Genomic DNA, 25601 nt, shown 5'->3' on the forward strand with positions numbered 1-25601 from the left:
TACTGTCATTTAAATATAAGGTCCAATAATTAATTATTTTTTTAACTTCACAGTAGGATTTGCTTTTTCAGCGCTCTTGCCTGCAGATATTTACTCCCAGTACTGCCCCAAAGACGATGACAATGAAGCACCGGCACAAGGATCCACCCCAGACTTACACTTCACTGTTTATACTTTGCACTTCTGGGCTCCCTTTTACAGTGGAAAGTTTGAGCAAGTCTCCGAGCGTGACTTGACAACTAAATGATGATGGCTTCTGTGCCTGTTCTGCAATCATACCGCGTGGCAGGAGGAGGCTAGAGAATTGCCCTTGGGGGTAACCACTTCTAGGAGAGCTGCTACATGCTCTCTACGCGTATACAGCTACAAAGTCCATGTCAAAGCCTGCTATAATTATTTATTAAATATATAATGCCATTTTACCAACCAGAATTGGAAGACAGAAGCAAAGGCCAGGGTTTTCACCAGAACTGGCTAAATCTAGATCTATTTTGGGGTTCCCAGTCTGACCCATTTAATGGCTGACTAACAATCTAAGGGAAACCAACGGCCGAAGTGAGAGCCCAGCACTTATGAATTCATTTTCTCCCATAACAGATTTGTGAACAATACTTTAAATTTTTTATTGCTAATCGATCTGCATGACATCATCTCCCTTACAACCAGAACCAAACCAACAGATGCAAATTCCTTGCTTTCAGCTGGGTATTGCAGATGGACGGAATGAAAGAAAGAGAACACTGTCAGTGCACGGGGAGCTATTTCACCTGCTTGAAGTTGCCATTCTTTCTCTGTTCCCAGTCCATCATGTCATGGAAGATAGGGATCATGATGTTCCGGACTTCTGGTTGTGGGACGAGTGTGACACCAAGAAAGGGTCCAATCATTCCCGGAATAAAGTGAATCTTATGTTCACCTGTACAACACAAATGTAAGCAAATAAAACCTTAGTTATCTGTCACCATTGCTGAGAGAAAGATAAGCCTCTACAGCAATGCCATATACTGTATAAAGTAATATGTACAAGCATTACAGAAGGAAACACATACTTTTCCCAGAAGGACTGAAACAACAATATTTGCTTTACAAAATCCCTTGCAAAGCAGTTTTAATTTCACTGTCAAAGCCTTTAGCAAAAATTGAGAGTGCATTTTACTTGCAAACAAATTCTGTTAAAAATCACCAGACTAAAACAAACTAACTGGGCAGAAAAAAACACCCAGAGATACCTTCTAATTCATGAAGAAAAAAAATTTGAAAGGGCTAAGCACAACGGTGATATTTAATAGAACATATTTAGATTTTTAAAGCACTACAGAACTCTTTATCCTCATTGCTATGAAATTTGCAGTTTCATAACCGACCTTGACTTAGGACCAAATAGCAATGCTTCTCAGCAACAGAAACCCAAAGCATTTTGCTAACAATCACTTCTGTAGCATGCTTACGCTGTAGTGTTCTAGAGAATAAATCAAAATAATTTGTAAAATGACAATACCGAGATATTGTTTGAGCTAAAAATGTTAAGTTCTGAAACATTTTTGTCAAAAAAGTACTGAAAATGGCTGTATCAAGAAAAGCAGAAATTATTTTATTTCTAAAAAACTCACAACATCAATCCCCAAGAGCTCTTATATCAGTAATGACACAATACTGGAACATTTTTCCATCACTGTGATAGCACAGCAAAAACCACATACTAGATTTTATCCTCTGCATTGTGATATTTGTTTAAAACTTTGATTGCTTAAACCCTCCAAATCTAGGGTTATTTTGGCTTTGGTTGCTAGGACAGAGAAGACAGACATACCCAGGTTCTGCCACATGCTGAAGAGCTCATAGGCCATCATCACTCTCATATCACCATATCTGAAAGAAAGCAGACAGACAACTGCTTAATGGAACAAAACCCAGCAAGGTGGTAATGTTAAAAAATTTAAATTCACATTGAAGTCAACATAAGAATATCAAAGGACTCAACTAATCACTGAACGCTATATTAAGATCTCTGCTTATTCATTTCCCAGGCACTTCCACATCCCAAGTCCCATAATAAATCACAACGACTTGTGGTAGAAAAAGACATCTTATTTTTGAGGGGGCAGAAAAGGCTCAGAAGTCAACAAAACATGTTCTTACTTATCTAGAATCTTCTTTCTCTTAGCTGGTGTGGCATTTTCAAGTTGGAGACTTGGCTGGTTTATGAACAGAACGGCCAAGCTGAAATAAGAGTTCCACACCTACAACACAGGAAGGATGTCTTATAACATCACACTGCATGGGGTATGTTTTAAACAAGTGTAGGAAAACATATGTTCCTTTAAAATAGAATGAGATTGTTCCTTCTGATAATCAAGATATAAATTAATCAGCAGGTATGTTAACTCCTAAGATACTAAACTCTTAAGGAGACCAAGGGACTATTTACAACCTGGTAGGAACTAAAATTAAAAACCCCCAAGAAGGTATTATCACGAGGCTTCCCCCTTAGCACCAAAGTTCAAAAATGAATAAACTTAATGACATCTGCAAAGTTTAAATTGTTCTCTTTTCCTAGGCTAAAAGCCTCAAAAAATCAGAGCTTACCTTATGTCATGAATGATAACCTTATAATAGTCTGGTTTCCTACTGAAGAGACTTTGTGTTTGTGCACCTGCAAATACACAGGTCTGGCAGCTTTTCCTTAGTAACACGGAACTTGCTGGACACTTTCAACTAGACCAGAGCTAGGGAAAACACCCTCTAAGATACTATGCTCCTCCAGGCTTTAAGAAAACAGCCAGGAAGAAAGACCCTCTTAATGACTAAGCAAGAGCAAAGGATGTACCCAGCACTTAACCTTGCACACCAGAGAATCTGGGAGAGGGAGATCAGGAAATCCCCGACTTCAGGAAAAGCACTGCTTGACTTTACATTTTATTAGAGATGAATTTCTAGGACAGTAGGCTTCATTAGCTCCACTGCTCATGAAGACCCTCGTTTCCTTTACACGGGACTCCATTTTCTTGATTTGAGCTCACAGTGTATGTGTTCCGCTTCCCTTAATCCATAGCAGATTTGCATTCCTGTCTGTTACCAGGTGGGTCATCTTCCTCACAGATAATCAAATAATGCTGCACATATAATCAGCTAACGCAGAGAGTAGCTCCTGTTCCACTGTTAATGCTAGTTAAAAAATGTTATGACATTTTCTCAGTATCAATCCTTACCTTAAAATCAAAGTCTGTTTCTGTGAAATTCTTGTGCAGTGCAGAAGACAGGTACTGAACTGTTGTAACTATGATACTGCAGTCAAAAACGAAAAAGGGAAAAGAAAAAAAGAACATTTGAATGTGGAGTATAAATCATATGAAAGTGGTTTATGGTTCTGAACAGCAGTGCTTATTTTACTATACATACAGACATGGGTATTTTTTCTGCAGGTAATCACTGCTAAATTCATGTAAAAGTCAGCTATCTTTCACCTATCTTTTATTTATATATAAAAATACTTTGTACTAGCAATACAAGACTAAGAACTTTCACCACTACTGTAGGTTTTAGAATTTATACACAATCTTTTAAATCCTGTCTATTTTTCGCACGGCCAGGCAGTATTACCTACAGTGAAATGAAAGAACACATCCATCTTTCTCCTATTTTAAGCAAAAAGATTTTTTTCCAAAGCACAACTCAAAAACCTTGAGCTATTTTAGTTCTTGGCTAACAATGGTCTTTTATCTAGCACATCCTTCAGCGGAATGTATTTGTGAATATTGTGTCAATTCCAGATTCACTGGATTTCTTTTATAGGTGGCTAAATACACCTTAATGAAAGGAAATCTAGCTCTGTAATAAATTCAGGAATTAATAAACAGTATGTAGGTAAGGCTACAATAGTATAAAAAGAAACAGAGCACACCTCTGCTTCAGGTTGAAGCAATACTTTCAGCTACTGCCTCAGACAGTGCCAAAGGGAACTAGGTAAATTATAATGTCTGAGGTAACTACTCTTTTATATGTTTTTTTTTTCCTTACAGAACTTCATTTAAACTGAAATATGAAAATCCACTTCCTTCACTTTTCATTAGCACTGTGAACTCACAGAGCATGCAACTCAGCAGCTGACCAGCCAGCCTTTGGGAAGGGGTCCAAGGTGTCTTCTTGCAGTAGGGACTCCAACAGTTCTCAGCTAGTCAGTAGTAATCCTATAGCTAGTTTATCTAATGAAACCAGAAGCGAGCAAATAATGCCGGCCTATGGATGCTCACCATGCTGCTACCTTTCCAAACAACAGAGTACTTGACATAGCAAGAGCAAGAAAACAAAACAAAACATTAAAATTGCGAATGACAACTTAACTGAGAATTAACTCTGTATGGAATGCACTTAGTGTCGTTGCTGGGGTCCTGCTCCTCCTTTTCTAACATAACAGGGTCCTTCTTCTATCTGAGTTAAGGACTGCTGTTCATGGGAGGAGACAGAGATTTCAAGGCATAGTGTGCTGAGAAAGGGAGCCGAGAGGCCTGCCTGTTAACACCACTTGGTGTGGGTACATGTCCCTGCCATGTGTTACAACAGCTGCTGTGCCCCTCTTAGCCTCAGTGCAGCTACTTCAGCTGTGATTTTAAACGTTTAACTCTTAGATACCTGCACATACTGGCAGAGTACAAGAAATAAACAGGCAACAGAAGTCCCAGTTTGGGCCAGGGTGCTAAAATAAATGCAGAATAAATACATAAATAAAGGCAGGGAGAGTGCTCTGGAGTTCCTGTCTTGATCACCACACCTCAGTCCAGTGAAAGATACTGCGTTATGGGTTTTAAGGCCCCAGCTTTTGTGAAATGATTTCCGTAAAGGATGTCAACGGATTAGGCCTGCTTCTTTACTTACTTGCTGGTGAGCAACCTCATCACCATCCAGTCCCGAGGGAAGACACTCATCTTCATCAGGTTCCGAAACACACAGAATATCTTCAGCAGAAACTCCTATCACACAGAAGTGAAAGAAAAACCATCATCAGCAGCTGCAGATTAATGTATTTTCTTAGCTGCAAGGAAGGCAAACTAAGTGTGTTCCTCTTGACCTTTCTGTCACTAGGCCACTCAACTGAAAACATGAACACAAGATACACAGGGATATGGCTTCATTCATTCTGTCTGCATCTAATAGGTACTGAATCGGTTGCTGCTGTCTTTGAACATTTACATTTATAGTGAGATGAAAAACTTCCCTATGTGCTTAATTCCATATGATTTCCCAAATTATCATCCACAGTTCTGGTGTCAATTCCCAGCTATTTTCAAATACACTGCCCTCATCATTATTTATTTGGTTTATAAAAATAATGAGCCATCTGTCCAAATTTCTTTCACTTACATTGCAAATTTGACAAAACAAAACAAAATCACACCCAAACACAATAAAACTCCTACATATGCTTTTTAAGATGGTAACATAAAATCCCATTTATGGCAATATGCAGCAGAAAGGACCTATTAAACACATTCAATTGGATGTTTGCTTTACAAAAAATCCCCCAAACGAGAAGACATTTCTGATTTTTATCTGTGTGTACCTGTACGTCTATAAAGAAGACTAATATAGAGAGGATGAAAGGTCCCAAGTCATTGGTCCTGCAGAATATGATTTTGTTGTTTTGTTCTTCTGCACAAAATTAACGTAGCACAGAAAGTGGCAGGGCAAGCTTTCTTTAAAACTGTTCTGCTGTTGTGCCTTAATTCTGATGGTGGGGGGGGGAGATGAACAGCTAGCAGAGAATCAGAAACTCCTGCAAATGGAAACCTAGCTCCCTGAATTATTTTTTTTTTTTTGGAGTGTGAATTAGTTGCTTTTTGGCCTCATTTCGGCCTAGATGTAACAGTGGCAAGAGCAAATAATGCCTTCCTATCCAACAAGAAATACTGAAAATATTTGAAGGAAAACGTAATATATATTATTAGATCAACTGAGAGCAGGGAAAAAAAATTGGAGGCAAAACCTTGAACTTCCGTGGTATGCCTGAATATATCTTTTAGACTGTCAAGGATAAAACACTATTTGTTATTATGATTACAGGGACAAATTTCAATTAAATCATAAATGTTTTGATTTGTCTGACACAAAAACTATCGTTTAGATTTAATGTCTAATGAGTATTAATATGTTATTAATTTACCAAATTATCTTCCTATGAGCAATCCAAACGTTATCTGAAGGTAGTAATCTCAGATCATTATCAACCTGAGCATCATTCAATCTGGCAACCTAGAGGTAAGAATTCTATTATCCCAAATTTATCCTCTGATTCATTCAGCCTCTCTAGGCATATATTTTCATGTGCATATAAAATATCTAGAAGCTGAAAGCCTGTTCAGAAAGTACTTCTCACTGTTTCTCCATCTCACTTGTTAAGGTAGTGGAAGTTCCTACTATGTTACATTCTTCATATTGTCCCTGTTTTATTGAGTGTCATGCTAATCAGTAACATTCTGTATAAAATCCTGTCTTTATTTATGAAGTTAGTCTGCCTTTTAAAGGGGCTGCTATCTGAGATACTGCTCTTTTCTATTGAAGTTGAGATAAAAAGTTGGTTTCTGCTGTTTTGAGATGTGCAATTTCAAAATGTCAGTGACAGAAGAGCCACCGGAGAGGTCTGCACACCTCACCAACCATCTTCTGTTCAGGAATAGCTATGATTTAAGCTGCTGTTCACAAATTTGGGAAGGGTGCAGCCAGTGGAGTAGTAAGACTACTACTTTCCCAAGAAAGATTCATCTGCTAGAAACTTTTGCATCACCAAGAAAGGATACCAAATACATAATATTGAAATATTCTTATCTTTTGGCGTAAGATCAACCACCCTTAATGTTTAGTAATGTGCTACAGGGCAACTGACTTTACATACACTGGATTAAAAACCCTATTCCTCAGACTATGTTCTATAAGGTACGATAATATGTCTTTATGCCTAGTAACATCTCTCTTGGGACTTTAATTGCTCTTCTTTACCAAGACAATTCAGTGTGCTGTGGTCCCAGTGTCTTTATAACACAACACCTATTATTATAAAGGGAAAAGGAGGGTCTATGAGTAGGATATACCAGTGAAGAATGGGAACGATTAGCAGAGAAAGTAATGCAGAAAGGATTCCCCTCTGCTATCTCATTCTGAGTGAATCATCGTACAAACATGATGTTCTGTTCTACCTTTAGTTCATCCTTGCTTTGGAAATTGTCCAGTAAGTGCTGGAAATGAGTGTCTGACATCTGACGAAGCAATGATAAAAGACAGGACACATATTCTCCCTGTTGGCCAAATCAGAAATTCTTTAGTTCAGACAATCTGAAAATTCATACATATAAAAATCAATACCTGGGGTAAGGAATAAAGGGAGGGGTCTGAAATGGCCCCAATGCCTATGAGAGGAAAGCTGACATGCACAGAGATTAAAAATACTGCATGTTAACAGTTCTTTAATTATCTTAAGTATAGGAATACATCTCTCAGAAGCTCTTCCACAGATGCCATTTTAACAGGTCTTTTAACAAATGCTGTCTTCTAAACAAAAATCATTTAAAATGATGAATATGGACACTAACGAATCTCCCTCCAAGCATGCAGTTCTCATTAACCCCATTCTCACTTACTCGATACACAATATACTATGTCTAACAAAGGTGTGACTGCAGCTTAGGCAGACATACCTGGAATGATTTAAACTAATTGGCTCAGATACTGAAAACAGAATAGCTATGGCAGCATGGGATGAGTAAGGTGTCTGGAATCTTGTAAATATTTTACTTACTGGTGCACAGTGAGTTATGTGCTGTCATAGCTGTAATGCTAACAGTATTCCAGTACAATATTCTGAATACAGTTTGGGTAAGGCTACACAAGCTACAGTTTCATTTTTGGCCTGCAGTAACCAGTTACCACAGTATCCCAAAGTGCTTTCCAAAGGTGAGCTCCCCCATTTTACACATCTGAAAGTAAAGCACAGAGAAGTTAAGCAATCTGTCCAAGATAACGAGCAAGGCAGTGGCAAAAGGTCAGGAATACGTCTTCCGACTGCCAGTCCCTGGCGCAATGCTACTTCTTCCGTGGCAATGAGAAGTTAATTTGGAAAATATACAAACTACCTTCTAAGCAGCATCTAATAAGGTTCCACATATTACAGTGCTGTGAAATAGGAATATATCAGGAATGTTTATGAGGGGATTTTATACTTGGGACTCTCCTTTCCATTTTATTTGTGTTTTAAATTGGCTCAAGCATCTACCCAGAAGCCTTGGCATATGTTATTCCAGTGAACTTTACAGTGTTCACCTCCATTAGGAAAAAAGGCGTGCTCTTATGTGTGAGGTGGCATGAGATAAATAACACCGAGTGAAATCATAGGAGCAAAAGGAAGTTGAGATGTTACTGGTCATTTGCAAACTAACATCTTTCTTGTGTTATATCAAAGGATACATGTGAAAACTACTAACTGCCTTGTTCTTTATTAGAATTCTACCATGTGTTAGTTATTTTATTAGAGCTAACGTATGGAAAGAAATAACCTTTTCACCTGCATGAGAAGGGTACCTTAGTATACGTCTACCACAGTATCTCTGAGGTTCAGCCATCTGATAAGAAAGTAAGTCTAGCAAAAAAGATGTTCCGAACAACAGCTTAACAAAAGCCGCATTAGCGATTCAGTCAAGCAAAAACAGACTAGGCTAGAACAGAAAAGGCAAATTCAGGAAAGGAAAAAGGTTGAACAGCAATTCTATCCTGTTTCTCCTTTTCCACTGCATGCCAAGAAAAAACCTCTTCCCCCTTAGCTTATGCTGGTAGTCTATACAAAGAAGTGGCTTTTCCTTCTTCTCCCACCCAGCTCAACAGTTCACTTGACTTAGGATCAGTTAATTTATTTTCCAAAATCCACTGTGTTTCATTTGCACAAAGTAATCAGTGGAACTGGGAGAAGCTCTCCAGGCTGTTAAGCGAAGGGACTTGTCCACTGGTAATTCTTGTATGCTCAGTCTTAGGAATCAGAGCCTGCTGCTCACACAGCCACCAGTGATTCCTCTTTAGAGGGGGAGCCTTAGGAACTACCTAGTCAGCATGTGCCTCAAGTTGAAAAAGGCAAGTCAAGAAAATGACTGGAAATCCACAGTAGCTTCCCGGGCCCCACTGCTTCCTGCAGGCCTCACCACTGCACAGAGGAAGGACTGGATCGGTGGTTTGAAAGGCAAAGAAACAAAACCCTGGGGTGTCATGCAGCAGAGAGAATGATAATGAAGTGCAAGTGGCGGTGAGGGACTGAACCAAAGGTTAGAGAAGCAGGAAATAGAAACTGATTGTTAGTTACTAACAGTGATTTCTGCTGTGCACTGCGGGCAACGCTGCCCTCTTACCGCCTCCTGAGACTGCGATTTACTCATGATTGTAAGCAGAGTTTGTAAAAGCACATCCAGGAGGCTCTCCACCATCATCTCAACCTCCTCCACGACATCTCCCTCCTACAGCAAGTGGTGAGCAAACAGACAGTTAGCGACTGTGGAGAGAATGGAAGTGGCAAAGCAATTCTGCTGAGCCAGCCACACTACAAACACTCGTTTCGAAGAAACTTGCAGAGAAGAAACGGAGAACTCCATAATGAAGGTTCAGAGAAGAACGATAAAATTCTTCATGGCTATGAGACGCTGCTGGGATGCCAATGTACTTGTCCCTACCTTATCTCCTCCCTTTCTGATGCAAACACTCGGGGTCACAGCAAAAAAGGTCTGCATACACTCTAGAACACAGTAGGATCAAGTTGTGTTCAATAGCCTTTATTTTATGGCAGCATGAATTTTGCTTGTTACCATGATACCTTTCTTCTCATTCCTTTCACACAAAACTGTAACTTGTAATTGGAAACACTCCGTGGTGTGATTTATATTTAGCACCGTGAACTTCCTCCGTTAGAGTCAGTTCAGGACACTTCACCACCCTCTGTTTGTGAGCATTGCTTTAAATGATCACGTTAACATTTGATATCAGAGTATTATGATAATCAAAGCTGGGTGTTTAACTCTGCAGCAATTTCTGAAAGTACGTGTAATTTCATTGATTAGATAATTTTAGAGTATTCTCTTAACATGAATCATAAAGTGCTAGTTACTGTCTCTTGCGGAACTACAAGTCCTAAAGCTGTGTAGGGCTTTTGAACTCCAATGACATCTAAGTTCTGGGCGTCAAACCTGGTAAATGCGTATGCTTTTTCCCCCTCCTAACAGCGAGAACACTGTGTAACCAGAATGCTCTAAGTCACACACACAAAAGCAGACACTCATTTCAGATGTTCTCCTGCTGACACAAAATTAGCAGAATTTTGTTTTCAAAAGGATCTTTGAAAAACCCACATTAACCGATAAAAATCCCTCAGTCTTCAGTTGACTGATTTAGTGGTGGAATTAAAAAGTCAAGCAGCAGATTACCAAAGAGCTGGTCTTGATTATGGAGAAGATACTACTGAGGATCCCAGAGCAGATGAGTAGCTCCTTCTGCTGTCGTAGGTGAAGGTGAATGTGGTGAAGAACCACAGGTAGCAGGATGCGCCGGGACTCTGAAAGAGGGAAAAATCAGATCACGGTTTTTCCAAGAGACTTGAATTTCAACCATCCCCATCAGCAGCCTTTTGGTATTTTGGAGAAACCGGACACTCGGAATTAAAAGAAGACGCCAATTATAGTAGAATGTGTATACAGTGTACTGATAAACTGCATACTTGATTAAGTGGTGCAACTTCTATGGTACAGATTTTTGTATAACACACTTCCAAGAACTCTATATAATTAATTAATAGCACATCTAGTTCCAAAAGTTTATAAAAGCAGTACGCATGATGTTTGCAATATCGGACACTTGATAGTGTGAATTATCTATTGCGCAGACCTTTCCTCGCCTCATGATGCCTTCTGGCTCTATTATCACAGCTAACAGAGCTCCTTCAATATTTTTTCCCTCTTGGGAAATTTGTTAATTCTTCTCTTTTAGCTGGCTTATAAAACTTTAACCTTATTACAGAAGGGAGAGTTTCTAATATCTGGGAGACAGTACCGACGCAGATTTTGCTCCATGTGCTTCTGCTTTTATAGAAATTTTTCCTAATGGTAATGCCTTCATCACCCACTGCTGGGCTGCGTCTCTACTTCAAGCTGGGAACAACCATTCTAGAACAGGTAGCAGCTGCAGAAAACAGCAGCCAAAACAGGAAAAATAAGTGGCATCACATCAGCAAACTGCCTGATAGCACAGAAAACAAGTCATCACCAGATAGGAGGTAAGAAAGCAGAATGGACTTCTCTTCAATTGCAAGGCCTAAAGAGCGGGTAGGGTGGGCAGGCAAAAGATGGCTTTGAACACTGGATTCATCTTCAGAGGCAGATAGAGCTTCATGGTTGACATGCGAGTTGAGTATTGGGTCGTGCCTCCATAGGAAAGAACAAGAGAGGGGAAAATGTGGCATATACACATTCATAGCTGCTTTGCAGCTCTGAAGCTTGCTTTCTGGCGTTTGATGCTGTAGTGAAAAGTCATTGTACTAGTCAGCAGCTAAAAGCATCACTGACTGCCAGTATCATTGTGGAGGAAGCCCCTTGACCCTGTGGGTAAAGTTGCACCTGGCTTTATTAAGAAGGCAGAAGAGATAGAGGAGAGGTTATTAAAAATATGCATCAGTTTTGCTAATCTGTCCATGATTTGGAAGCCACAAGGACAAATACCTGAACCACTAGGTTCCAAACACTATAGTTAGATAAAACACCTTGCCTGTGTCACAACCACCTTTGGACAAATCTACTCATTCCCTGCACTCTCTTTCTCATATTTTAGGAAATGTAATTTCAAATTACAAAAACTAAACAGATGTTAATAAATAATTACACAGGACAGTTTAAGCGTGGTTTTGTGTTATGATCGTTCTCACCTTGAACTGAATAGAATAATCTGAGTGCGCTAGCTTGAGATCCTCATTACATGGAAGAGAAGCCCTATGGTGCTTTTCATCTTCCACTATTATCTGCACAACTTTTTCCATTCAGACCTTTATGCATGAAATAAACTCCCAAACTTCTACTCTTCTTCATTCAATCCATTCTAAAGAGTTACTTATATATTTGTATGGCTCAATTTATTAAGTTATTAATGTAAAGATTAAATACATTTTAGAAGAATGTGGTGGGTTTCACATGTAATTTTATCTCTGTTTCTCTTCTGAGACTATAAGCTTGCCAGAAAGGAGGTATTCTTCATATCCATGCCTTTGAAAATGATAGTAATAAACAGTAGAAGAATAATACTAAGTATCAAGTGAGATTTGACAGTTTTAATTGGCTTGCTGTATTCATGTACATATTTTTATCAACCTTTGGGAATGAAAATTTATCCAGGATAGATTTATTAACATTTTCTACTGTAGGAAAACTTCTAACAAAATACACACAGTGAATACATGTAACAACGATGCCATCAGGAGAAATAATTTCCAAGATTTTTAGCATTCAGCTATCAATTGTTTGCAACAAAGCAAATGCAAAAGTAGTGTAAAGTGCTCCTGCTCTTAGCTAACAGCAAGACTGAGACTCAGAAACTGCTGTCTTACCTGAGAAAGAGAACAGGCGGCTGTCAACAGTACGTGCAATAGACTGTAGCTTAACAACATCCATTGATTGCCCAATATGTACGGTACTGGGCATGCTGCCCAGGGTACCCCTCACAAACTCTGCTACTTCCTGCACAGTGAACATCTGTAGCAGCTCATCAAAGATAGCAGGGAAGGAGTTCAGCAAAGCAGCCTGCAAAGAGCAAAGGAAGAAACTGAAAATTCTGGATTCTGGAACCCCATCTAAAGGCTGTGAAGTACGAAGAAACAACAGTAAACCTGAATTAAGGGTCTGCAGAAGGCTACTAAATAGTGCATTATGGCTGGTGTTAATGTTTTGTAATAGCTAAAGCTCACAGTAAAGTAGTAATATAGCATAAAAAAAAATCAAGCTCTGTTGCAATACTAAACCACATAAGATGAGCACATAGTTGCTATAAAGCTTCAAAAGGCTGTGTGTTAGGCCATCGCTTGTAAAATGATGTCTTAAAGACAGAAAAAGCTTCAGGTAGAGAAGAAAAGAAAATAGTCCATTTTTGTTGATTTACTTTTTTAAATAAAATGCAAAATGTGCTTCTGATTAGAGAGTTCAATACAAATTCTTGTAATAAGCAACTAAATAAGAGAGTTCAAACTCTTCTCAAAACATTTTAAAGATGATGCTGACAGACCCTTAACCGTAGCAGCACTGCGATGTGCTACCAGAGCACTTCTAAAACAAAGATAGGGTGCAACTGCACGTGAAAGAGGCATCACATCATGCAAGTAAGAGTGCACGTGACTCTTGCAATAAGGGATATTTCCAAAAATCTTCAGCTATCCCCTGAGGTGTTTCTTAAAGTGCAGAAACAAACAAGATCAACACAACAAAAAATCAAGCTCTTCATCTCATATTTTACCCTTTTTCAACTAACTTCTTCATAACAATAGGAAATTCCATGCATCACCCTATTCTCAGTATCCACAGGTCTGGTGTCATACCTCACAACTGCCACTCATGTCTAATATATAGGATGTTTTAAAATTCTTTTCCTTCCTTTACATCCTATCCAAGATCCATCCTTATTTCCTTCGTTATGATTGCTGAACTGCTGTATTCCCTGGTTTTGATTCCTCTACCTTCCTCCCATCCACCCCAGTGTCTCCACCACCCACCCACACTTCCCTTCTCGCTGCTTGGACCTCACTTTTCAGAGACTCTTCATCCAAACCACATTGACTTGCGGCAATACTTCAAATCTACCAAACCTCATAGCAGATCTCTGTTTGCCCCCAATCATTACTTGCTTCAAGCTCTACCTTTCTTCACAGATTTTTTTGTTTTCTCATTCCATAAACATTTCTGTACTTTTCCCACTTACTTCGGATATCTTTCCTACTCCCATATAATATACAGCTTCCTTCCTCTTCAAGCCCTTCCTCAAATGACCTTTTCCTTCAAATAACCATGTCTATTTTATAGCCTTTTAGCAACAAAGTATAAACTACATTTATAACTAACACAGCAAACACTGTAGAGCCTGTTAAATTAGTCTGAATGTAACTTAACCTATTTCTTCTTCTTCCTTGTTATCTCTCTCAACATCTTGCCTTGTTACAATCAATTCAGATCACATAAAAACCCACCCAGTCTTGCTACGTACATACAATGTACTAACAAAATAAACAAATATGAATTGTTTGAAATAGTTCATGGTACTCTTGGAAGGCTACAACAGCTGCAAATCCATTCATCACCTTTATCTTTGGGATAATGCAAGTGAAATTACAACACTGGCTCAACAAATCCTTACTAAAGTTTTCCTAAATTTATTTCTGACTATTACTATGAAGCAGAAGAGATTCTGTAGTGATTTTGGATATCCAGTCGTAATTTAAGGATATGCAAGAAACTCTTCAAGGAGCTTTGGAGCTGTCTGCGGAAGAGTTACACTATGTCATCAGTTCCTTGCAGAGCAGGGCCCTTCTCTGTACGAGACCCTCATACATTCTGCAACATTAGTCGTGTCATACCAATTGCCTGGAAGCAAGGACAGAGCCCTTTTTAATCTCATTGCTGGAAACAACCATACTGAGAGATCTCTAATATCCAGGATAAGTGGGCAAATGTGAAGAAGATTGCTTTTGCTAGGGCCTCAAGCATTCCTGTAGATATTTAAAGGTTCTCCAGGTTTCTGGAACTAGAACACACTCGCATTGATTCTCCTGAACAAGTTGATTTATATAAGTATATAAGCTATATAAGTTTTATATAAGTATATAGGTATGCCCTTAATACCATCTTTTCAATGTGTAGATGCCCTAAGCTGTTCAATTATTTACTGAAATATTCCCCATTTCCTAGCTTAAAGAACCAGCCAGTTAAACATTAAATTCCAGTTTATGTGCAGAAAAAGATGGACTGGGGTAGGGAAAAGGGAGTCACTGGCAACATCCACTAATAAATACTTGTGCAGGTTAGGGGATCATTACTTACAGAGTTAAATGTCGGCCTTGAAGTACCACCACATTTTTGTGGGGCACATGTCCCAGCTCCGCTCACCTGCCCTCCAGGCTGAGAGGCCTATGGGGCAATTGGGATCAAGGGGCAACACAGTGGCACGGGGGAAAACAAAAAGTAAACTTTTCAAAGATTAAACAAGGACAAGCTTCACAAATTACAAAATTCTGAAGTAAAGATAGTAAGCCAGAGAGCAGTGAGAGAAAGCAAAGCAAAGCAAAGCAAAGCAAAGCAAAGCAAAGCAAAAAAAAAAAAAAAAAAAAAAAAAAAGAGAGAGAGCGCAAAAGAGAAAAGGGAAAATAACCCCATCCTCAAATCCACTCTCCCTCTACACACCTATGATCACCACAACTAAAAATAAATACAGCCTGCATTCACAAGATGCTGTTTCCACTCACTGTCCCTTTGCCTGCAAAAACGTGTGCACTGATTTCTGGCACATCTTATCACACCCACTAATGGGTGATTAAATCAAAGATTAGAGCAGCTGTTCTCAAAATCTTTTAGAGCACCTTATCTAAGAAAGAGATCATATTGCTGACTGCTTCCCTAACCACTGGAATCACTCTATTTTGTCGTGACCTTTATAGCAAATGCGTCTTTGACAAATCACACTAGGAGCATGTTCAAAACATCTGCAAATACCTTAGCACAATTTAGGATTACTAATCACTCTCTTATTGCTAGTAAGTTCTAGGCAGCTCATCATTTGAGATTTTCTAAGCTGAGGCATATACACCTAGCATTTGACATTACTATTTAAAATCTTAAAACACAAAAGTATATAATTTACAACAGTGGTCCTTAAAATAAGGAACAAAACCTAGCAACACCCTTACTCTCTTTGAGTAGTACCTTAAGCCCACATGAAATCCCACAGAAGTCATCTGGGCCACACTGAAAATAATGTATTAAATGTGAGTGTGGGTATCACATTGTGCTTGTGGTCAGGCTGCATATGATTCTACCAGTAACGTTAGAGTATACTGAAATGAAGTTTTTCTCCTTGTTAGTACGTCAATTCAACTTCTCTACTGTGATGTTGCTGTGACCCTGTGCCTTGACTTCAGCGACCACAATTAAGGATTTAACATTTCTTTATGCCAACTTCAAGGCCTGCTTATTAATGAGAGACATGACAATAAAGTTTACTTTTAAAAAGAGCAAAAATTGTATCCTGACGTGACAATTAAGTCATTTTCTCCTTGAGAATAAACAGTTCAGCTCATCTGTATCTGTGAGCTGGTGCAGAGCTACTGGCTAATAATATTAACTGGCTACGTCTCATTTTTCACTATTATTAGCTTGTTAGAGAAAATTCTATTAAGCTGCACTTAATCATCATATGCACATATACTACTTGTGCAGAAAAGAGCTGTCTTCTGGTTTGCTAATGAAACTGAAGGGTGGAAAATAACAAACCTGTGTGAAGATGAGAGTCTCAGAGCTCCTGCTGTCCAAGCTGAGCACAAATCTGATGGACTGGAAAAGCTCTTGGATGCTGGAGCGGAACTGTTCCTCCTCCATCCCGCAAGTAGCTCTGGAGTAAAGGATCCGAGATTGGACAATGAACTTGAAAAGATATTCCAAGGCCTTAAGGAGCAGGAGAGGAAGAAGATTAAGACAGAGAGAAAGAGAGAAAGAAAAACAAAGTAGCTTTAAAGAGAACCAGGAAAGATTCTAGGTGCACAACTAATAACTAAATTCTTCAGCTCTAGAAAAGAGAAAAGAAAAAACAGGTTTTGTAAGTTATATAACTCAGTTAAGGAAGAGCTACTCATAGGCAAGTATTTCTTCATAACCAATAATCTTTGTTACTGATATGTCCCACTAACAGAAAAGGTATGCATTTAACTTAAACAGACAAACTTGAGTTACGTAAATTGAGGAAAATCTTGGAGAAGGTAAGAGATTTGGCATGACGATTTAGAGACTCTGGAGAAACTATTTTCCTTGTTTTCGTTTGGGTTTCTCCTTGAATCACTTGAGCTAGCTAAGACAGATGGACAATCAGTGGAACAGGAGAAGGCTTACCTGGAAAAGGAATATCTACTCTTCAATATGAACGCAATAGTAACATCTCCCTTTATTTCTTGCAACAACATGTACAAACAGAAATAGATGCAGATGCAGAAACAGAAGACGACAAGAGCCGCATGTGAAGCCCTCTGGAAGCCCGTAACAGTAGCAAGGAGCAGTTGTACTATAGTAAATGGGTATCTTTTTACTTCCAGCTAGGTAAGTTAAAGATTCTTTCTTTTTTATCCTCAGATAGGAAACTTGGAGCGCACCCAGCAGCAGGAGAATAGCCTCCACAGAAGACGGCATTTAACACCATTATAAAATGTGTGATAGCTGCTGAAGTCCTGAAGGACTGCCAAAGTGGATCGCTTTGTAGTGGAAAGCAAATTTGCTCTATGTCTATAATGTCTAGAAGTCTGAATTTGCAATCTAAACATCTTTAACCAACATTTTGTAAACGGTGTTATTCAGACCTCCAGTCTACATGAGACATTTTAATATATCACCATCATTTGACTATTATTTGATTATTAATATATTTGGCAGCAGTGTCAGTGAAGAAATAAATATTGTCCTATGCAGCGTTTACCACGCTTGCCAGCCTATCATAATCAAAGGTCCTCAGAGACATAGAAATGGCTATTATAGCAATGTAATATCCCACATAGCACCACGGCCTTTCTGATCATTTGGAATACACAGCAGTCAATATTGAAATGTACTTCACATCAGAGCTCTTTAGACTTTACTCTTTCCCTTAATGTTTAAAGTGAGATGTCGTTAAGGCAGGATTAAGGGATGACATGATGTATAGTTTGATGGTATCATCATAATTCAGCTCAGGAAACAAACAACAGGCTGAAGTGCCAAGAACCATCATTTACACAGAAACATTAGTAATCTTCCACTGCATTGGCTGAAAAGTGTTCCTTCTCTGCTTCACTGTTTGGAAGTTGAAACTGAATTGTGATGACAACTTTTGCCCTCATGATGTATTTTTACATCCATAAACCAGCCCTCATTGAACCACCACACAATGCATGAATACGCTATGTTACAGCCCAAGTTTTAAAACTCTACAGCTTTAAGGACAAAAAATGGGAACGTGAAATTCCTTGTAAACCCATCTTAGCTTTCAAAATTCCACTGATATTTAAAGCCATTTTTTGAGAAATGATGGCAGCTTTGGTAATCTGACCATACATTATCTACACTTCTCCAGTAAAACATCTCCCAGTGAAGATTCCTTTCACCAAAAAACTTCAACAGGAAATAACAGTTTATATTCCCAGACAGTTTCCAGACAAAGGTGAACTGGTTCACAATACTCCGCTCTTTAAGGTTAGCATCTTTGCTGCTAACAGCAATACAACAAGTCAAGCACAGGTACAAGCTGTTTTATGGTTTTGATACAGACAACCATAATTCTATCATTAAAGGAAACAACTTTAAAGCAAAGATTACATTTTGCAATGAATCAGGCAATTTATGTATGAAATTCTGTAATTCTCTGTTGAAAGAGAAATGACACGCTTTCAAAGACGCACTATATCCTTAGCACAGACAACCTAAATAGTTGTCTAGAATGAACTCTTAAAAGCAGTTAACTGAAGTGAAGAGTGTTTGCAAATATATGGTTGAGATGGTAAAAACACAAACCAAGCCCTATTAGTGCAATCACTAGTTAGACTAACTTTTTGTCTTAATACTCACACAATCGCAGATACGATGCATACAGGCCCTTAAAGATGCAGAAGGGCACTGAATTAAAATTTGAGCCTTCTGTTTGGCCATGATATAAAAACACAGAGATGCAAAAGGGAATTTGGTATCTAAATGAAAAAAGTTCCTTAAAATGTAGTCTGTGCACATGTTGACATGAGAGGTGTGCCACGCACCAATCACTTGTGACCCGAAATCTAAAGGCTCATGGTGCCATCACAAGAAAAACCTGAGTCTCTAAATTTTCCCAGCGTACTCCAAGAGAGAGAGACAGGGAGTAAGGAACGTGTATATAGATAACACATCTCTAAGAATTACCAGTTACCGACGAGTGACCTTCCTTTCTTCTCTGAGTGACTGTCCATATGCATGTTCATTCTGTGAATACAGAAGAAGCACATCTGAACTTGCACAAATTCATGGTCAGCTGCAACGTCCCAGCAGAATTAAGAGATGCTCTTCAGAGACATGTCTAAAGTCACTTGAGCATTCATGGAGCATGCCCAGACAATATTTGATGGTTTTACTGCAGGATGTTCATAGCACATCCAGTGGTGCGTCTTGTGGACAGTACAACTGAACATCTGGACTCCTCTGCCACAGCAACGAAGAGTCTGTTCAATTAGAACAAAAGACAAACTGCACCTGATGTTCAGAGTATGAACTGGTGAATCTACCTTGGATAAATGTGCTTAGAAGAAACACAGATTAATTTCCTAACCCAAGAAACTCCAAGATTATGTTAGGAAAGAATCTTGGGTATGTACAGCTGGTAACCTTATTCAAGAAGAATGAGTGTAAAAAGAGGATTAGCTCTATAGATCTGAATCTCCTTCACCTTCCTAGCCTAAGTGAATAAAAGTCATCTTCAAAAGGTCACCTTCATCAAAAAATGAAGAAATGACTATGTGGACACAGTCACAAAGGAAAGCCTCAAACAAGACATCAACATCAGGTCAAAATCCCAATGAGGAACTAGAATTTCAACTGGAAAAAGAAGGTCTCATTTTATTTGTCCTTTGCAAGCTGCACCTTCACCAAACTAAAATACACACAGTAGCCTATGAGCATAAGGAGAGGGCCTCTTGCAGGGATAACAGACTTTATTCAAACACTGCATGGAAAAGCTGATCCACTTAACCATTCAAGTGCAGCTAGCAAACTTCTGCCTCCTACTGATGATGTTTCTTCCAGAAAACAGCATACATGCTTCAAGCTCAAGAAGCTTACTTCTTACTACTGCTCTAACATGCAGTCGTAAAATAAAATGTGCAAAGATTCAAGTGAAGGTACCAACCGAGTCCTGTGAAAGCAGATACAAGACCTGAGGCAAAGTCCAAAACACACACAATAAGAAAAGGTGCAAATCTGAAAAGCAGGCTGACCAAGGTGGAGCTATTATAGTTACCTCAGCAATGTTCTGGTGTTCCTGAAGGCTCTCAGAAAAGGGGAGACTATAGAAAACATAAATCGGCAAATGAGATAATTATTTCTAAATGAGATAATTAAGAACAAGTTCAGAGACAGACTGGTCTTAAAAGCAAGACAGACATTTCTTTCTGAAATCCAGAGTGAAGAGAATAATTTTGAAGAATCCCCAGGCTCAGAGCACAGGCTGAGAACATAATTCTGAATCTCTCAATAACCAGTTTCCCTGCCTGGCACGACTCAGAAAATGTGTTCAAGGTTTTCAAGATGGGGAGTAATAAAAATCCTTCCCAAATAAGGAAGGATGAGGATGAAAACAGACAGGACGAGAAAGTTGAGGTTCCAGCAGAATTTCTTGAAAAGACATCTTTGGCCCATTTTTTTTTCATCGCCTATGAATCTGTAGCTGAAAGGCATTACAAAAAAAGAAGTTTCTAAGTATGTGAATATCTACAAAAGACAAAGACAAAACGAACATGTGGAAAACTGGGAAAAAAGAGGGCAAATCCCTGCCACTACTACTAGTTCTAAAAGTCCCCAGTCTCGAATGCTTGGGCATAAACCTATGCACAGTAAGAAGGTACATATGGACAGTCACTCAAAGAAAAACAAAATTCCTGCAGGTTTGGAATCTTGTGTTTATGTATTTATGCAATACCTTTTTGTTTTACAATTATCTATAGTAAAAATAATACTCTATTCATTCTTTGAATTCACTGTAATATCACCAAAAATATCCCCTTGGTTTCACATGCCATTGAAAAGCTGTGTCTTCCCGCAAGATCATACTCTTGGCATGGAACAGTGATTCATGTCCTGTGCAATGATAGCTGGTAAAATCCCCATGCAGTTGAAGGCTCATTTATCTGCTTCTTAGAATGCTCCAGGACTTCAACCAATGATACAATGAAGCTGTGTCACAGCCAGAAATGAAAAGCATATCTTTGATAGCCAGCAGCTGTGCTTACTATATTTAAAATATTGCTTCTTGAAGTGCAAGGTATAGATGAAATATATATGGCCAGAGCATATATACTCCATGCAAGACCCAAGTAAGTCTTCAATATGGCTCCAATAGGACTTAAGAAGACATAGTTCTTCCATTTTTTTCTGCTCAAGAGTGAATCTCACCCCAGAATTAGAATTTTGGCCAAAAAAACCACTTAAAATTAATTATTTTTTAAAAAATATAATAACTTAAAAAAGTAGAAAGTGAGTGCCAGACTACACTTAATTTTATTTATAGCTTCTCCAGAGCTTTTGTAGTCACAGATGTAATAAACACACAAGCGCTTCCATTGAATACATACTCTCATTGCTTCCTGGATGTGGTCTTGTCGTACAAGCTCAGCTGAGCGGTCCATGTACCACTTCAAACATCGGATCAATTCTCTGAATATAATACACAGTGAAAAAAAGAGAAACCTTCAGCACCATTTTAAAATTAGTCAAGCAACAAATGTTTTGGTTTTAGGGAGAATTCTATAAGCTGGAGTCTTATTTCACTCCATTTCAATGATTAGCTATAACTGTATTAGCTACTGAATTTGCATAACATATACATTTATTTAAATTTCAAAACTGGAAAAGATTTCTTCTCTGTAATTGACTTTGATCATGAAAAACTCTGAGAGAACATCAAAAAGATGTTGATAAAGAGAGAGCTTTGATAAGGGCAGGCAGTATCATTCCAAAACCAAAACATACTCATTTTTTCTTTTTGCTAAGAAGTTTCAGATCTCTAAGCAAGCAGTTTTTGGAAACTGAAATCACAAAGAAAATAAATTCAGAGAAAGCCCAGATAAAATCCAAAGTCTGCTCACTCTTAGCAGCAGGTAATATTCAGCAGCTTTTCTCTGAAACTGCACTGGAAAACTTTCATCTGGATAGTTCTGCTTTTGAAAACCTCTGCTAACATAACAGTTATGACTCCGATGGTCACACCATTTGAAAGCTTGACAATACTATGTCTTGAAGTGATGGATAAAGATAACCTACTTGTAAGCCAGTGCTCCTGCAAAGTGCTTCTGAATGTAAGTGTCCATCACAGGTCGAAAATGAAAATACTTGCTGTCACGCAGCAGATTTATGATGAACACCTGCGGGAGATGAAAAAGTGAACCCCTACTAACACAAATTGCACACAGTCACTAGGGTTCTATAACCAAGCTACGCAAGCTAAGGAACAATAAGATTCACGAGTTTCTATAAACAGTCAATAGCTGTGTTAGTAGATGTTATTGTTCCCTTCTCCCAAGGGATGGCAAATATTGTTCTCCTTATATCCGCTGGTTGTAGATTATTATAAAAAACATTAGGCTGGATAGAGTGGAATATTTCATACTTCATGGAAGTAAAATACTGGTGAAACGGCACTAAGAAATTAAAAATACGATAAAGGAAAGTGACAATTCAGCAGCTTACCAAAGACTGAAAGACCAGCAGCCCATACTTTTCTGTGTTGTCATCCAAAACTACAAACAACGTGTCGAGAATATCTTGTAGGAACTAAAATGACAAGAATAAGCAAGAGTTTCAAATGCAATTATACTCCAAAGCTGGATTATTCCCCCTCCCTTGAAACCTGTCATACAGCTGGAACGTGAATGTGAAATATTTTCCAGGGACAAACCATTTCTGGTTCATCTGTATGATGTGACAGATTTTTATTTGTTTTTTAGTAAGAAGAATTTTTCTCTTTGCAAAGAATATTCTTAAAATAAAATGTCAGAAAAAGAGCAACAAAAAATCTGCACCCTATGTATGGTTTGTAAATATATAATGGACTTGAGTGTTCCTTTCCCAGTTTCTGAGCTGACCAAAAGTTTTGCCTAACAGTGACAAAACATCTTACTTCCATTCTCGTATCGTAGTAGTATGACAGATACTGTTCTTCACCAAATATAAGACATGGAAGCACATTAACATGGTGCTCCAAATTATGTTTAATGTGAAAAGCTTTTGCTACATGACAGAAAGTAGAGGGTTTGTAACAGGCATTAATTGATTCAAACTACATATTGCCAACTGTTTCTTTCATCTGCACCCCTGCAGCTTACTGAATGCTGATCATTCAGTGACTTTCTGTCCTGAAAGCACAGTCCTCAGAAAGGATCACTGTGAAGATGAACGTTGAAGATGAAGTCAACTGCTGATTCTGTCATCAAGATTTTGTAATCCATTCTAACTACATTTCTAACGTGGGAAACAAGAAATAAAACAATTTATGAAGCCCTGAAAGGACAGAACAAATCTCTTTTGTCTGAATTATTCCATTCCATTCTTCTTATCCCAATGACAAACAGCAGCCAGTCTGGGGAGAGAATCTATTATCTTTCCCCTTGGAATAATCTATGTTTTTTCCCACAAAAATCAGGTATTAGTACTGCCTTACAAACCAAGTGTACAAAATACGAAATTCGTGAAAGATTCAAATACAGGGGACAGTTTCCTCCTGTGCTACTGTTACAAAAATTATCATGAAGGTTAAAATTCATGATATGGCAGCATTCACATGAGTTGCAATGAAGTGGCTGTAATCATAAATAACCAATCAAGTGATGGAATTTTTGTTCAGTTTGTTTGCTTGCTGTTACATGTTTATCTCCTTTTATCTCCTAAAATTGTCTGAGGGATTGCTGCTGTTGCCTTTGCATCTGGAACACACTGTTTTTGCCAAGACCACAAGTATTCAAATGTATTCTGAGGTTCCTTTGAGATAAGGAAGTTTGGGTCACATAAAGGACTGGCATACAGAGCAACCGTGACTACAATATATGACGAAATTATCAGCTAGGAGACAGATTCCTAATAGGTTAGATAAGTCAGAGAGCAATTGGTGCGCTTGGCAACAGCTCCATCTCACAATGCCGGAACAGTAAAATGGGTTTGCAGGATGGTCCATTGGCCTTCTGAGCAAAAGTCAACTTTCAAAGTTTTTGCATTTGTTTTTATTCTATGCAGAAGGTTTAGAACACTTTTGCAAAATAGAAATATAGAGCAGCTCTACTACCTGGTTGAAAAAGCCAGGTTTTCTGAGTCAGGTCTATTTCCCTCTCTCTAGAAATGACCAACTTCCCCAATTTCAGAGAAAGTCCTTCAGAAAATACTGTTGAAACAGATACAGCTGCATGAAACACCACTAATAGAGGCTATGCCTGCATCAGCAAGCACGGCAGCTCAATACATGTGCATCTACAGAGTGGAACAACTGGTGCTGAGGACCCCGATGCTCATGGTACCTGTGTGTGAGGGAATTTTACTTTGGACTAGCTCTATTCTGATCCCAAAGACGGAATATCCATTACTTTATCTTCCTGCTCACTTTCATCTGAAAAAAATCCCAATTCATACACTCTGAGATTTCAGTGTGAATCAAAGCACAGTGAGAGGGAATATTCAGAAGTGCACTGCAGATGTGAATTGGCATGCTAACCATAGATACAGCCAAAGACTGTTATTTGACTTAGTACCTTAACAATTTCCTCGCCACTGACGTGTCTCAGTCTTCCTAGGATATCCATCACACGATCTGGGTAAGCTTTCCATTTCAGGAGGGCAAGCAAATCCACTACAGAACAGTGAAAGAGAAAGGTGCACTCAAGATATACTGTTAAGCCAATATCAAGAAGGTAACAGAGATGGGCAATAACACAGCCAAAATACTTGAGATTCAGTAGGACAGATGTAGAGTACAAGCTTAGCCAGTACATGAAATAATTCAGAGTTTCAATTTCCATATCGCTTTAACATATTACCTTTTGTTTGCATTTACAGAAATAGCTGTTATTTCTCCTCCATTTGTCAATATCCTTATTTCTTCCAAAAATAATTCTGCTTATTTCAATATAAGGTGTTAGTAAAGAAATGCATCCATATCACCAAAACAAAGAAGCATTTTAGTAGAATAACAGAGGGAGAGCACAAGCACACATCTTAACTCTCTTCTTCATATTCCCTGTTACCTTCGGCAATTCTGACGGATCGGCTGCTTACCATTCTGGGTCAGTTTGGTAGAAGAAAGCTGCGTGGAGACTGAGAAGGTCTCTTTGGTGCTGCGTTGGAAAATGAGACTGGAAGGGATGTTGGGGCAGCCATTGTAGTCCTCTTTGCAGCAAGGCAGCCCCAGGTACAGTGCGTGATTATTAAATGTGCTGTTCTCATCACACTGCAGACACAGGAAAGGAAGGGGAATTTTACCTAGACAACTTATTTCATTCCACATGCATGCCTTGATAGCAAGTGCCTAACAGATCTCCTGGGTGCACAAAAACACTTTTGAGAGAAAGCTGGCCTTATCACCTTCAGGGCCAGTACGTG

General features: G+C 38.7%; 1 protein-coding gene across 2 annotated transcripts in view; it reads right to left on the bottom strand.

Annotated features, from left to right (window-relative positions):
• DOCK3 (dedicator of cytokinesis 3) overlaps positions 1 to 25601 on the bottom strand; it is a 211020-nt gene that overhangs the window by 40959 nt on the left and 144460 nt on the right. The window contains exons 18-32 of one of the 2 annotated variants that reach the window (XM_026106615.2): positions 25278 to 25449; positions 24755 to 24852; positions 22707 to 22790; positions 22281 to 22381; positions 21593 to 21674; positions 16533 to 16703; positions 12611 to 12803; positions 10446 to 10573; positions 9381 to 9485; positions 7188 to 7286; positions 4873 to 4967; positions 3210 to 3285; positions 2140 to 2240; positions 1811 to 1869; positions 768 to 916 (exon numbers count right to left, since the gene is read on the bottom strand). In XM_026106615.2, coding sequence (XP_025962400.2) covers positions 768 to 916; positions 1811 to 1869; positions 2140 to 2240; positions 3210 to 3285; positions 4873 to 4967; positions 7188 to 7286; positions 9381 to 9485; positions 10446 to 10573; positions 12611 to 12803; positions 16533 to 16703; positions 21593 to 21674; positions 22281 to 22381; positions 22707 to 22790; positions 24755 to 24852; positions 25278 to 25449 — 1713 coding nt within the window. Of the gene's footprint in view, positions 1 to 767; positions 917 to 1810; positions 1870 to 2139; positions 2241 to 3209; positions 3286 to 4872; positions 4968 to 7187; positions 7287 to 9338; positions 9486 to 10445; positions 10574 to 12610; positions 12804 to 16532; positions 16704 to 21592; positions 21675 to 22280; positions 22382 to 22706; positions 22791 to 24754; positions 24853 to 25277; positions 25450 to 25601 lie in introns of both variants that reach the window. The other variant, XM_026106614.2, reaches the window with a different exon arrangement.

This window comes from Dromaius novaehollandiae, chromosome 12, assembly GCF_036370855.1.
Source record: "Dromaius novaehollandiae isolate bDroNov1 chromosome 12, bDroNov1.hap1, whole genome shotgun sequence".
Classification (NCBI taxonomy): Eukaryota; Metazoa; Chordata; class Aves; order Casuariiformes; family Dromaiidae; genus Dromaius; species Dromaius novaehollandiae.